We start from the raw sequence: 13,980 nt of genomic DNA, 5'->3' as shown, positions 1-13,980 counted from the left end.
TAATTCGCATTATGATTGCACAGAATTTGCTGCAGTTGTTCTGCTCTCCCTAAGTGCTTAATAGAGCCGTACATTGGAAGTTCTTGTGAAATATTTGGATCAGATAAACAAACTGTGTGCACTAAGCATATCAAATTCTAATGAGAAGAAAGCCACTGAATGAGTCTGAATATTACAGAGACATCAAGTTAGTAGTTATGTACTTGTGATGGTTTACGTGATATTCAGATATGGTTACAAGTTGCAAATTTTCCCTGAAGCCAAGTTTGTTTTCTTTCCCAAATTTGCAAAATAGGCAACTGATGACTAAGCTTTAGACACTTAATATATTCAGGCCTTCAGCCACACTGATATGCAGTGAAGCTGCCCTGCCTAAGATATTGTAAATCTAAATATTTATCAAGTTACCGACAGACAACCTTCTTTGATATGGGTTGCAACAGTTTACTGTGTTGGGATGCTGTTACTCAATATAACATCAGCCTAAAGTCGATAATTTTACAAAAGCACTGTGACAGCACTGAAGATTGGTGGCACCGTGAGCCGATTAGCTGTGCAGTGCATCACATTAGTGGTCTGCCTCTCAGTATGCGCCTCTGTTGGGAAGGTCCAGGATGTGACATTCAGCCAAATGGTTGGAAGTGTGCTGCAGTGTGGGCTGGAGTGACAGCTCAACTTTGGTCCCCTCTTATTCTCCATCTTTCTTCATCAAGCTGTCACCACCTAGGAGGGGGAAAAAAACTTTTCCTACCTCCAATATCTCCCCCTCACTCACACTCTCTCTCTCTCGCTCTCTCTCTCTCTCTCTCTCTCTCTCTCTCTCTCGCTCTCTCTCGCTCTCTGTGGTCTCCAGACTGCAGTAGCAAACCATCAGTCCTCTGGCTGTCAGGTTCTATTCAGACTGGCTGCCACTGGCACTCTTAACCAGCAAGTTACATAACAAAAAAAAAAAAAAAACGAGAGAGAGAAAAGAAGGGACAAAAGAAAGGACAGAGTGGGTAATAAGGTGAGAAATAAGAGAAGAAGGGAGGTCAAGAGGCGGGGGGACAAAGGTGAGAGACAAGTAAAGAATAAAAATGTGTGGAAAGAGAGCACATTTGGCCACTATTATCATGCATCCTGGGCTAGTCCACACATTCAGTGTATTTTGCCAACGGTCCAGAGCAAGCTGTCAGAGAGGTAACCTCCAAAATGCAAATAATCACACAGTTGAAAGCATTAGCATTCACTGAATGAGAAATTAAACTGAAACATGGGTCTGAGCAGACATTGGCAAAGAGTCAAATGCTGGATAAACCTATTAATTGTTCAACAGTTAAAACTCATAGCTTAATTAAAAGACTTCAACAGCGAAATTCAATTCCTGTTTTATAATTCGTCTAAACTAATTTCAAAGCTAGTAATATAGTCATATTTACCTGTTTTGTCTTGTCCTGTCGTGTTCTTACTGCTATTATTATGCGCATTTACTGGTCATTTTTGAATAAAAATTCTAGAGACAGATGAGGGGCAGAGCGAGAGAACAGTTAGAAATTGGGAAAGTTGTATAGCAAAATGTTATGGCGAGGTGGGGAGGGGAGTCATAGAAAAAAGACCAGTCTGAGTGAGGAAAAGCAAGAATGCTGCTACAAGCTGTACAAGACATTCACTTCCTAAGGCGGATATGTATCGATGAAAACCAGCATCTTCAAAGTAAAGGTAAAGCTATGGCCTTGAGACACCAGGCCCCGGCTTGGTTTCACCCTTCGTTTGATTGTTGATGATTTATCCAGCAAAGTGCCTGCGGAGACTCATCTTGCACACACCTCGTCTGTAGATATTCAATAATTCTATCAGGGCGTAGGAAATGCTAGTTGGGGTATTGTGGGATTTCATGAGCACTGACATCATGTTTCTCAGGTTGTCTGACCACCTTCTATCACTACTCCATTTTCAAAAGCAATTGTAAACCTATGCGCAGTACAGTTACTGCATTAGACCTGTTTTGTTTTAAGTCTTAAAACACTTTTTTCTGTTTTTTGAGTCCCATAATAAGGATCCCGTTTACTGTTTTAGACATTTCCAGCTCTGCCTTTTTCTCACACTGGACATAAATATTCAAGCATATACAGTGCCAGTCAAAAGTTTAGGCACACCTTCTCATTCAATGTTTTGATTTTTTTGTAAATTATTACTAAAGTCATTCAGACTATGAGGGAACACATAAGGAATCATGTAGTAAGCTTAAAAGTGTTAAATAAGCCAGCTTTGCACACTTGACATTTTCTCAATCAGTTTCATGAGGTAATCACCTGAAATGGTTTTCCAACAGTCTTGAAGGAGTTCCCAGAAGTGCTGAGCACTTGTTGGCTGCTTTGCCTTCACTCTGCGGTCCAACTCATCCCAAACTATTTCAATTGGGTTTAGGTTAGGTGATTGTGCAGGCCAGGTCCTCTGATGCCACACTCCATCACCCTTTTTCTTGGTCAGATAGCCCTTACATATCCTGGAGGTGTGTTTGGGGTCATTGTCCTGTTGAAAAACAAACGATGGTCTCACCAAAGTGCAAACCAGATGGGATGTTGCTGCAGACTGGTGTGGTAACCATGGTGTGGTAAATCGCCAACGGTGTCAGCAGCAAAGCACCCCCATACCATCACACTTCCTCCTCCATACTTCACGATGGGAACTACACATGTGGGAACCATCCACTTACCTTTTCTGCATCTTAAAAAGACATGGCATTTGGAACCAAAAGTCTCAAATTTGGACTCATCAGACCAAAGGACAGATTTCCACTGGTCTAATTTCCATTCCTTGTGTTCCTTGGCCCAGGCCATTCTCTTCCTCTTGTTGTTCTTCCGTAGAAGTGGCTTCTTTGCAGCAATTCGACCATAAAGTCCAGATTTACGCAGTCTTATCTGGTGTGCAGTTAACATGTGGTTTCTGAGGTTGGTAACTCTGATGAACTTATCCTGTGGAACAGACAAAACTCTTGGTCTTCCTTTCCTGGGGTGGTCCTGATCAGATCCCGTTTCATGGTAACGTTTGATGGTCTTTGCAACTGCACTTGGATACTTTTTCTTGAAATTTTTCAGATTGACTGACCTTCATTTCTTAAAGTAATGATGGACTGTCCTTTTTCTTTACTTAGTTGAGTAGTTCTTGTCATAATATAAGTTAGAACATTACTCAAATAGGGCTGTTCACTGTATACCAACTCTACCTCTTCACAACACAACTGATGGTCTCAAACACATTAAGAGGGCAAGAAATTCAAGAAATTAACTCTTGACAAGGCACAGCTGTTACTGAAAGCCATTCCAGGTGACTACCTCATAAAGCTGACTGAGAAAATGCCACGTTGTGCAAAGCTGTGCAAGAGGTGCCTACTTTGAAGAATTTAAAATATAAAGCATATTCTGGTGTGTTTTAACTTTTTTGTTTTAGTAAATAATTCCATATGTATTTCTTCATAGTTTGGATGACTTCAGTATTAATCTACAATGCAGACAATTTTTAAATAATGAAAAATCACTGAATGAGAAGGTGTGTCCAAACTTTTGACTGGAACTGTATATATATACGAGAGTGTCTAGTCTGATAGACAGGAAAGGTAGGATGGCTTCAGCTACTGTATCACAGTTGGAAAATGTATTTGGTTATAGTCTAAATAGGATTTAGAGTACCATCTATGTGGGTGTACAGCACTGTTATTGTATCTGTACTGAACACCCCAGCGTTTCACACTTCCAAAGAACCACAGGATTACTTTGTTCAAAGTATGTGGGTGTTACAGAATATAAAGAATTCACAGTGACAAAGTTTTGCCTCTCTTATCTCACTGTAAAGAGTAGGAAAGTTTCGGGGTCCGATGCATTTCATCCCCCTGGCCTTCATTAGAGTTAGGTGTGTGGGCGTCAGGATATTGGGCCGTGGTGTGTGATTGATGGCAATTACATAGGAGTATTTTCCTCACATTGGGTCTGTGTTACACCTGAATGTAGCTTTTACTTTGCTGCAGTTTGAGGCAAGCAAAAGTCATAAAATAAATCTCCCACACTGGCTCTTCTCCCAATATAAAAATTACCAAGATAGGAGAGCAAACATTCTATAGGGTTGTTTTAGGGTTTTAAGGAAGTCTTTTATGCAAACTTGGCTGTTACAACATTGCTCCATTCTTCACTGCCCAATAAAAACCGAGCCTCCATGAGAGGACCCCCTTTAAATCACTCTGATTTACCAATGACTAGTGTATGTGTGCGTGTGGGTGTATGTATGTGTATTTTTAGGACAGTGTGTGAAAGAGAGGCTCTCCAGAGTGTTTGCACACACACAGCCTGTTCTGTCAGTGGCAAACAGGCAGCCTGCTTGCCGCAGAGTGTGTACTTGAGAAAGGACACCTGAGTTTGTAAATCTCTCTTGTTCTCTTTCTCTGTGCACTTTCCTGTCTGTTCTACTTTTGGTCTCATTTTTCTTTCTCTCTGTTTTCAATCACCTTCTCACTAGTCTCTCGTTTCTCCCCCTGTCTTCTCACTCTTTTTGTTTACTTTTGCACTTGACCTTTTTTTTTTTTTCCTTCTGTGTGTCCCTCCTGTACACTCACATACACCCTTTCCAACTTTTACCAGTTTACTTTCATTTGATTCATTGTCTTTGATTATCTCTAAAGTGTCTGTCTTTCTAATTTGGATCTGAAAAGTCCCTTTGATACAGAGCATATGTCTCTACAACCAACTCTTGTACTGTGCCTGGTAATTATTTCTTTTAAAGTTGACTGCCAATTTGTATCTTGCTATTCTCGCTTTACCTTCTGTTGTTTTCTCAAATGACTGAGGGTGGAATAACACTACAGACTTTTTTTTTTCCTAAGATTGGCAATTTAGCCCTAATTAAGACGTCCCACATAAACCTGCAAGACCATAGTACAGATTCAACGCTGTTGCAATTCCCTCATGTTTTTCACAGCACCCTGTGTAGAAAATTTGGCTGAAATGAAAATTCTCACTCTTAATTAGATCAAGGAATTCGCAAGATGTCTTGTACTATTTATCCACCCATTAAAGCCCATTAGAAAGTAGAGATGAATTCCCAAAGCTCTTTAAGTATGCTGTATAGACAATAACAGTGTCTGACATTTTGGCAGAGTGGTGTTGCGTTGTGTTTTGTTTGTTTTTTTTAACACTTGGACATGAAAGCATATAGACTGAACTGTTAAAATGGAGATTGCTTGGCTTCAGTTCCAATTTTTGATTTCTGAATCCAGTGAGCCTGTTAGGTACTGCTTTTATGTTTCTGTATACTGTAGGAGGGGTATTATAAGCATTACAGGTGGGCAGCATGGACAGATGAATGTCTTTTTGTAGTCAACATTTTCATTAAACTGTGGATCTTTTCCTAATTTTTAATTGAAAGTTATAAAAAGGCAACAAATCAAATGTTGAAACTGACAAATTCTATCGTTTTTTTTATTGGTTTGCGCTACTTTCACTTAATGTTGCTACCTACGGATCGTCACATGCTGTTTTTATTTACATATTTTCAAGCGTCCCAACTATTCTGAAAACAGGCGCCGTGTCACATTTAGTATTTACTCATTTTGTACCAGTAAAAAAAATGTGTACTTGGTTATATAAGCCATTAAAACCAAAGAAAGTAAAGAAATTCTCGTTATGCTATCTTCAAGTTCAGTCTTGAAGATCAGTAACAAGGACAAAAAGTGTTCAGGTTTTTTTTTTCTCCTCAGGAATGCTTTCTTACCATATTTAACCCAAATTGTACTCTACACTGCCTCAGACTAAATTAGAGCCAGCACAGTCACAACTAAATCCTCATAGAAGCATTTCATACTTTGAAATGCAAAAAAATAGCTAGAAATTGCACCTTAAAGTACAATATTAAAAGTCTGGTGGTGTTTGCTGGCTGGAGGCTTTCACATGCCATGGCACCGGCTGAATTTTCCAACAACGTAGTATAATTAGTGCAGCTTTATTTTTTGCTGCTTGAAAAGGACTACTTTATTAAATCCGTCTCTCTAAATATTCATTAAATGTACGATTCATTAAAAATACCATGTACTAATAGGTTTGGATTTTTGAATCTAATGACCCAACATGTACTTTTACTAAAGCTAGTGCCTTAATTTGTATTTCAGTTAAAATCAGTACTGCAATACTGTGAGGGTTACTAAAAATCACACACTTCTGCTGTGTTGTCTCATGATGCATGTAAATTGACATACATAGCACGCAGTGGACACAAACAGAGGAAGTGGTCAAATGACAGAAGCCAGTGTAGGGAGTAAATTAGATTAAAAGTCCTGCTCTGCTGGATCATTGATGCATGTCAGTGCTGGAAAATAGGACAGTGAGACTGACCTGAAAAGCTTTGTCAAGACACTGCTGGTGTGCAGGCTTTTATTAAAAAAAAATCATAAGCATGTGCTGCCCCTTTGCCCCAGCATGTGTAAGTAAGTGCAATAATAGTTAGTTAAGATTATGATTATATTAAGGACTTAAATTTAAATTTGTATTGAGTTCTTTAATAATCAGCTATGAAATGTCCAAACTCCTCATTTCAGTGTTTTGTCTTTTAGCGATTTTTTTTTTATATACTTTCTAAACAACAACAGCTTAATAAGCACAATTTGCAACACGCACCTTCATCCTCTCAGTTTCTTGGTAATCGTTCCATTTTCTCTCCCCCTTTGCTTCTTTAATTTCATTTCAGGTCGACCGTATTAGCTCCTGAATAAAAACTGTTTCATTGAATTAGCATTGCCATTGTTATACTGCATTTATTCGGTTAGCTGTGTTCTGGCTAATTACATTTCTACCTTTCACACCAAATTCCTGTCGACAACCTCGGCACAGTAATTACATTTCTTTTAGTGTTAATTTGCATGTACGGACGCGTGGAAATCTGCAGAAAGCACATGCCCGCCATGTTGCACACACGTACGTGCGTGTATACAGTTGCACAGACACATGCTCATGCATATGCACACCATGCACAGGAAACCACACACAACCACTGTGTTGGCAAATGTCAACTCGGCTTACTTTCCCCTGAGGTTCAGTGTCGGATGAGATTGTATTTCTATAGTGAACACTGCACACTTAGTCCCAGTGTTATTTTCGTAATGTGCATGTGAGAGGGAGAGCTAGAGAGAGAAAGAAGGGGGCAGTGATGAGATATGTTGCATAAGGGGCTGCAGTGGAGTGTGAAAGAAAACAGGTGGCTTCTGTTTCTGCCATCTAACTTTATGTGCCATCTTCCCCATTGCGCGCGCGTGTGTTTGTGTGTTTATGTGTGATAGAAAGAGAATGGCACCACATTGCTTCGTGAGTGGGGATTTACGCGTACCTCGAGTGCATATCTTCATACGTGCACATGTTACCTTGTCCTGTTTGTGTGCTAATGTGTGCGTGTCTCTGTGGCATTTGTGAGTCTGTTCCTTGGTTTCTTTAGTGAGCAGGGTTCCGGTTCGTTTAGAAACAATTAGATGAAGCTGCAGGAACCCTAAGACATCATTCGCCAAATGTCACCCAATTAACAATCTATACTGAACACACAACAGCACCTTCTCTGTCTTGTGTTCCCTGACTCACTATTTGTCTCTGCCTCTCTGTGTTTTCTGCTCTGCTTCTGCTTTGCACTCGAGACATGTTCAGTAAATAATTTTTGAAAAATGACAGATTCACATCACACATTCTCTTACACTCCTCTCTGTCTTTGTCTCTCTCAGACCAATCATCCAGGCCGGTGGTCAGGACTCGGCAGCAGCAGCAGTCTGGCCCCAAGGGACCGAAGGGTGGCACGGGGTGCACTCGGAGGGGACCTCTCTAACCAGCACTTCCCTCAACACTATCCACCTCTACATACCCGGCCTTCTGCTTCTGAGTGGTACGCTGCCAGGGAGGAGCGCCACTACCAGGGGGTCTTGGCACAGTCTGCGGCCCGTAACCCTGTTCTAAACCTGGCTCCAGGCTCCTCCAACCTGTCCTCTGCCACTTCTGCAGCATCAGCCCAAAACACACCAGCCCAGCTTCAAGTTTCACACCCGGGCCTTAGTCCAAATCAATGCCCAGTCTCCAGTTTGGTGGCTGGTAATCACTCTCCAGTTACATCACTGTCCTCCAAGCTACCAGAGGGGGTGTCCTCTTCTTCCGCAGAGTCTTTAACTCCAGGAGGAGGAGGAGGCGGGGCCGGTCTGTCAGGTGGGGTAAGGAGAGGAGGAGGAGGAGGAGGAGGAGCTCACCATCCCCCCAGCCAGATCCCGCGTGCAGTGGGGACCAGTGCTTCTTCGAGTCTCCACAGTCTTGCGAGTAGAGGAAGCCCCTCGCCTAGCATCTCATCATCCGACCAAGTCTCCCCTCCACCTCCTACTCCTTCCTCCACCTCCTCTTCTTCCTCCTCATCCTCCACGTTTACCGGCCGTTTGGGACAACCACCTCGAGGCCCGCTGTCTCTGCATAGCTACAGTCGTAAAAATGTCTTCCTCCAACATTCCCTACATACTGCCGAACTGCAAGCTCTGACACAGAGAGACAGTTGAGAGCACACAAACAGTTACACCATTCCACCTATAAGCAGCCATATCATCAACTTAAGTGACAACACAGTGACTTAAAAGCAAAACTGCTGCTCCTTCAGTAAAAGTTGTCCATGTTTCACTGCCTCAGTCTCACTCTGAATCATGAACCATGCGCGCTTACAATCACATTTGTCTCTCTTTGCAATCCAGACCAGCCCTTTGCTGACATTTTGTTCACATATTTGCTCAGATAAACACACACTCAGATACGAGTGCACACACACACACACACACGCACACACACACACACACACACACACACACACACACACACACATCTAGCTGTGAGTATGAAAAAGGCACTCACCCGTCTGTCAGACCTCCCACGTTGTGTCATGCTGACAGTTTAGATGTGCTTACGCCCACAGACACACAAAGTGCACACAAACTCACAACCTCGGATCCATGCACACGTACACAAATCTTGCCATGCACACATTAAAATACACACTCCGACACAGAGACATCATCTGTGATATCTCTGCTTCACTATCTGCACAAATAACAGGGTGGTGAAACTGAATAGCGATGAGATGTGTGCATTGTTAAAATTGTATTTTTTATCCATTTATTTGACAGGTTTTTTTTTTCCATGGTGAAAACCAACTGCTGCTTAAGGAGCTATGGGACTTACCATAGCTTACCATAAATTGCGCTTCTAAGGATGTATTGTCATATTGCCAAATCCTGCATCAGATCAGATCCTCATTGCTTGATGTCCACTTAAGGTCCAGATTATGAAACATGTTTAGATGAACAGATACGATCCTTTTACTGCATGCTTTCTAAGATTTATGAAACAATACAGGTGAGCATTTTGTACTGCAACAAAACCAGGATTGGGGTGACTTTTTAAAGTCTTTTCATAACAGTGTCTTGGTGTCAAGTTAATCTCAGTGTTAATCTCAAGAAAATAATCAAACATGTCTCTAAGAGCCTGTTTGCATATAAAGAAATGCTCCCCCCCTCCTGCTCACATCATTTTTTTTTAATACAAATACTATGCTGCAATATTACCAGCATTATATTATACATTATATTCTAAGAATCAACGTGTACCTGCAATGTTAAATTAGTAAAGTGTGAAAGTTGAAATGAAGAGTTTCATTCAAAAATTAGGTACCTGCTATATGAGCAATCTGACACCTACAAAGTTAACTAAAGTTGACTAAATCACAGCAAGGCCTTTGAAGAGAGTGCAATTTCTTATTTTGGCACAACCAGTTTTATGCATTTCTTCACATAATGAGGGGGGAAAAAAAAGGTGTCAGGGTTTGGAATGAAGCCCTTCAAGTCTCCTTCTGGGCTGAGTATTAAAGTTACTGGCGCTTTGCTACTTGGCGAGATATATGTCCATTTTGGGGATTCAGAAGGAAGAACTGTTTCCAAAAATGGCATTACAGCTGGCATTACTGATGGAATCAATCGGTCTGATTGTTTTTAGAGAAGCAACCTACAGAACAGATATGGTGCAGAAACATATCTGCCTACTTGATCGAGTAAAGAAAGGAAAGGAACAGAAATCAGTTTTACAAACTATCCCATTTGTAAGAAGCATGAACACTGAGTTTTTCTGTGATACCCAGACCTCATATGTTAGCCTACTTTGATGTTCCTGATCTCAGTTCTGTTGGCTACATTTTAAAGAACTGACCTAATGAGATGGCATTTGGTATTATAGCAGTTATGCTGTCTTAAACAGTGGGACACACACATTTTGTTTGAAATTGACATTAACTAGAACCTCCTTGACCTGCTGAGTCATGCATTATTCACAGTTTGGGGAAAAGACATGTAACTTTTAATAAGTGAGGAAACTTTTTGCAACTAGACTGCATAACAACCTGATCAATCTGCCACTGGTGAATATATTTGCTCTGCTGGCAAGACTATCAAACAAACCTGCCTGTCCTGACAGGTTTAGAGTACACAAATATTCTAATGTTAACCAGGCGGTGGGAACCTGCACCTCTGCCGAGAGGAGACGAGTAGTACAGAGCTCTCAGCGTCTACAGACTGTGTGAGATTTCAGAGAAGTTATCATTGTCTGTTGTTTCCAGCACCTGGCTGTAGGGTAGTTGTTTAAATCATGTGTGTGCGTGTGTGTGTGTACTGTACACCTCATGAGTCCAAGGGCCTAGTAGAGGTGAAGAAAAGCCTGAAGGATGGCAGCTCTGCTCCCAGCTATGGAAGCTACAACTCATCTTCCAGTCTGTTTTTTTTTTCTTTTTTCAACCTTCTACATATTTTATTTTGTCATATAGCGCTCTTCTTATGCTCCCTCTGTCTCTCTTTAGTGTGTGATCTGCAGCTGCTTTTAGTTCTCTATTCCTTTCATCCTTTTGTGTTTTCTCCTTGCCCCTCTGTCACACCCCTGGTCTCTCCACTCTAGTGCTCTCCACTTAACCAGACTCTGTTACAGTGGCTTTCGGTCCTGAGCATTGGGACCTGCAGTGCTGCTGATTTTTATTCCAGTTTTCTAGTTGGGGAGTAATTTTACACATGGCAAATGCAATTAACTACCTGGTAGGACAGACAGTCGGCGGTAATATGGCTCCTGAGAACTTAGACGGAAAACCGTCAGTTGTAAAGTGATCTAAGCACTCCCTGCTCAGTTTATTTACAGGTTGGAGGGGAACAATGTTTTGTCGCTGGCTGACCTCTTAAGAAATTCTCTTTACATCCCTCATCTATGCATGCGTCATAATTTAGTCGGCAGCATGCAAAACGTCTTAAGAGAGTGTTTAACCCTGTTTGCACTGCCCACTCAGATGTTATTTTTTTTTTCCAGTGTTCATAAACAGCTGTGCTCATTTGAGCTGCATTTAAATTTAAATCTTGCCACAGACGTAGGCTGCTGTTTATGTCACTTGCCATGATGGGACGACCTTAAAACTAAGATGGCAGTTGAAACGTGGCATAGGCTGGTCTTGTAGAAAGACGTTTTTTCCCTTTCAAATTAAAAGAATAAACTGTTGTTAGGAACCCAGAGTCTGCAAAAGCGGTACCTCCTCAAACCTCAGCTCTTTCTTCTTACTTAGCAGCATGTTGTGGATTTAAGACACTACATACATGTGTTGTGGAGTAATTGATCGTTTTTGCCTTATTTATGTTTATTGCCATAGGAGCAGTTTCATAAGAAGTGTCTTGGCACTAATAAATAAAGACAATAGTCAAGATAATAATCACAACAGACACAACAGTAATAACAAAAATGTCCTTGTTAGACTTTTATTGAATTAAAGATTTTATGCTGTACTAGTTCTTTAATGCGCTTGTATTTAAATCATGTTTTTTTTAAATTAATAATTGTACATACATTAGGGAAATGCTACGAACAGTTTGTGTTCTGATATGATGACAGTTGATAATAGGGATCAAATATGTTGTTTGCTGGCACAGAGGAGAATAAAACATAACAAAACCTAGATTTTTTTTAAAACATTAACAAGCAGTAATAAATACAATGAAGTAATAAATACAATAAATTACAATCTGTGGTCTGAACTATTAGTTACATACCAGAAAACAAATAAAATGTAATAAATGTGAAGGTTTGTCTTTCCCTGCTCCGGCCTTTTGCTAGAGAAAGTGGATGATGATGATGATGATGATGATGATCTATTAAAGCTGCTTTTTTTTGCTGTTCAGGTTGACATGTATGTCTTAAGTGTACAGAACTCTTGGGTAGATTCATGCAGTGAACCCCTGACCAGTTAGTCCGCCAATTTATTAGAAATAATCCACCCACACAGATGTGGAGGAAGAAAAAGAAAACTCTTCAGAGTTTATTTGATCCTTCTTTAAAGTTTGGAATTTTTATCTCTTTGACGAGAACTTCTTTTAAAGGACTAATCAGCGGTCAGTATGCTTTGCTGTACATGTTTACCCAAAGTATTTTTCTTCACTTTCAGTCCAGGTTTTCGTCACCCTTACATTTGTTTGTTCATATGAGAACTATTTTTTGTCCACTGTGTCCTTATTGTTAATATTTAATAGAAATAAAATTGCTGGAAAAAAATGGGGAAATCTGTTACTTTTGTACTTTTTATTCTGTTTCTCTATTATCAGTGCTACAAAGTCAGATGTGTCTGAAGAAAGGCTGGGATGCGCTGGAGCAGTGGGAATGAGTGATGGATTCTCCTTCCATTTTAAAAAGTGCATCTCAATAAAGCAATAAATCTCAGGGACCTAGGTTCCCTCTCTCAGGCTGGGCAGACTGTGCTGAACAAATCTCTAAAGAAAAGAGTGAATAAAATCAAAGACTGAAAGTAGAACATACAACAAAGCAATGAATAAAGAATCTTAGGGGCCATCGCTCTCAAAAAATTTCCTGAGAAAAACTTTTGCAGCAGTGGACTTTAAAGAGTTGTGCACGGCAGAGGGTGCAGACAGAAGTAATTCTACCTCATTTGACATTAGCTTCCAACCTATCTGAGTAAGTTTTCATTTGGCAGTGACCATAAAGTATGAAAGTGTTTAGAAAATCAATTACATTAGCACAAATTTGTCTGCATCTGTGTGTGCGTATATGTGTGTGTGTGTGGGATGTAGGCTTTTACTGTTTACCCCTTAGGGAGGACCTGTGCACACTTCTCATTTCTGGACTCACTCAATTAGTGTTGGTAATGTTATGACTGGTTGAGGAGTACGCACACACAGAAGACAGCAGTTCTGATACTAACTTGCTGTAATTGATAGGACAGGAGGTCAGCACATCAGTAAACAGGCTACTGATTAACAGGGCTTTGAAGTCCAAAGAGCTCCCATAATTGACAGGATGTGTATCTGTGCGGCTGCTGCTGCTGAATCCTCTGCAGGCTGTGAAATAAGCATTTCTGGTGTTTGATATTCAGTTCAAAAAGTAGTAGATGACTGATCTGCCGAAAAGCCGAAAATGAATCATCAATACTGACAAATGATAAACCCTTAAATATGTTTTGCTCGTTTTCTTTGCCATGTGACAGAACACATAACTCTTAAAACACTTCATTTGTATTCTGATGAAGTCTTCTACCTTTTTTTTGTGGTTTGCGGTGGTCAGTGCTGTTTCCTGACAGCAAGAATGTTCATCCCTGTTGACTGGGGCCTTTCTATGTGGAGTTCTCTCTTAGACTGTGTGGGTTTCTTTTTGGTACTCCACTTTCCTCCCACACACATTTCTGTGAGAGGAAACGGGCTGTAGGTATGCATGTGGGCATGAACGGTTTCCTGTCTCTTTGTGTCAGCTCTGTGATGATGGACTGGCGATCTGTCCAGGGTGTACACTGTCTGATGCAACTCTAGTTGAATTAAGCTATTAGGAAATATGAATTACAGTTACTTGTTAAAATAATTACTACATGACGTAAAAATAAGATTGTGGTTCTTCACAAACTTACATAAAAAGGTGTCAGAAAGATTTT

At 40.6% G+C, this 13,980-nt stretch overlaps 1 protein-coding gene across 2 annotated transcripts in view; it reads left to right on the top strand.

Annotated features, from left to right (window-relative positions):
• ccser1 (coiled-coil serine-rich protein 1) overlaps nucleotides 1-12,596 on the top strand; it is a 137,765-nt gene extending 125,169 nt beyond the window's left edge. For both annotated transcript variants that reach the window (XM_030737563.1, XM_030737562.1), the window contains exon 11: nucleotides 7,727-12,596. In XM_030737563.1, the coding sequence (XP_030593423.1) occupies nucleotides 7,727-8,536 (810 nt within the window). In that variant the 3' untranslated portion in view covers nucleotides 8,537-12,596. The remainder of the gene's footprint in view (nucleotides 1-7,726) is intronic.
• Nucleotides 12,597-13,980: the final 1,384 nt, after the last annotated feature.

Source organism: Archocentrus centrarchus, chromosome 9 (genome assembly GCF_007364275.1).
Source record: "Archocentrus centrarchus isolate MPI-CPG fArcCen1 chromosome 9, fArcCen1, whole genome shotgun sequence".
Lineage (NCBI taxonomy): Eukaryota > Metazoa > Chordata > Actinopteri > Cichliformes > Cichlidae > Archocentrus > Archocentrus centrarchus.
The sequence above is the reverse complement of the archived record's forward strand: the minus strand, read 5'-3'. Positions and strand labels throughout refer to the sequence as shown.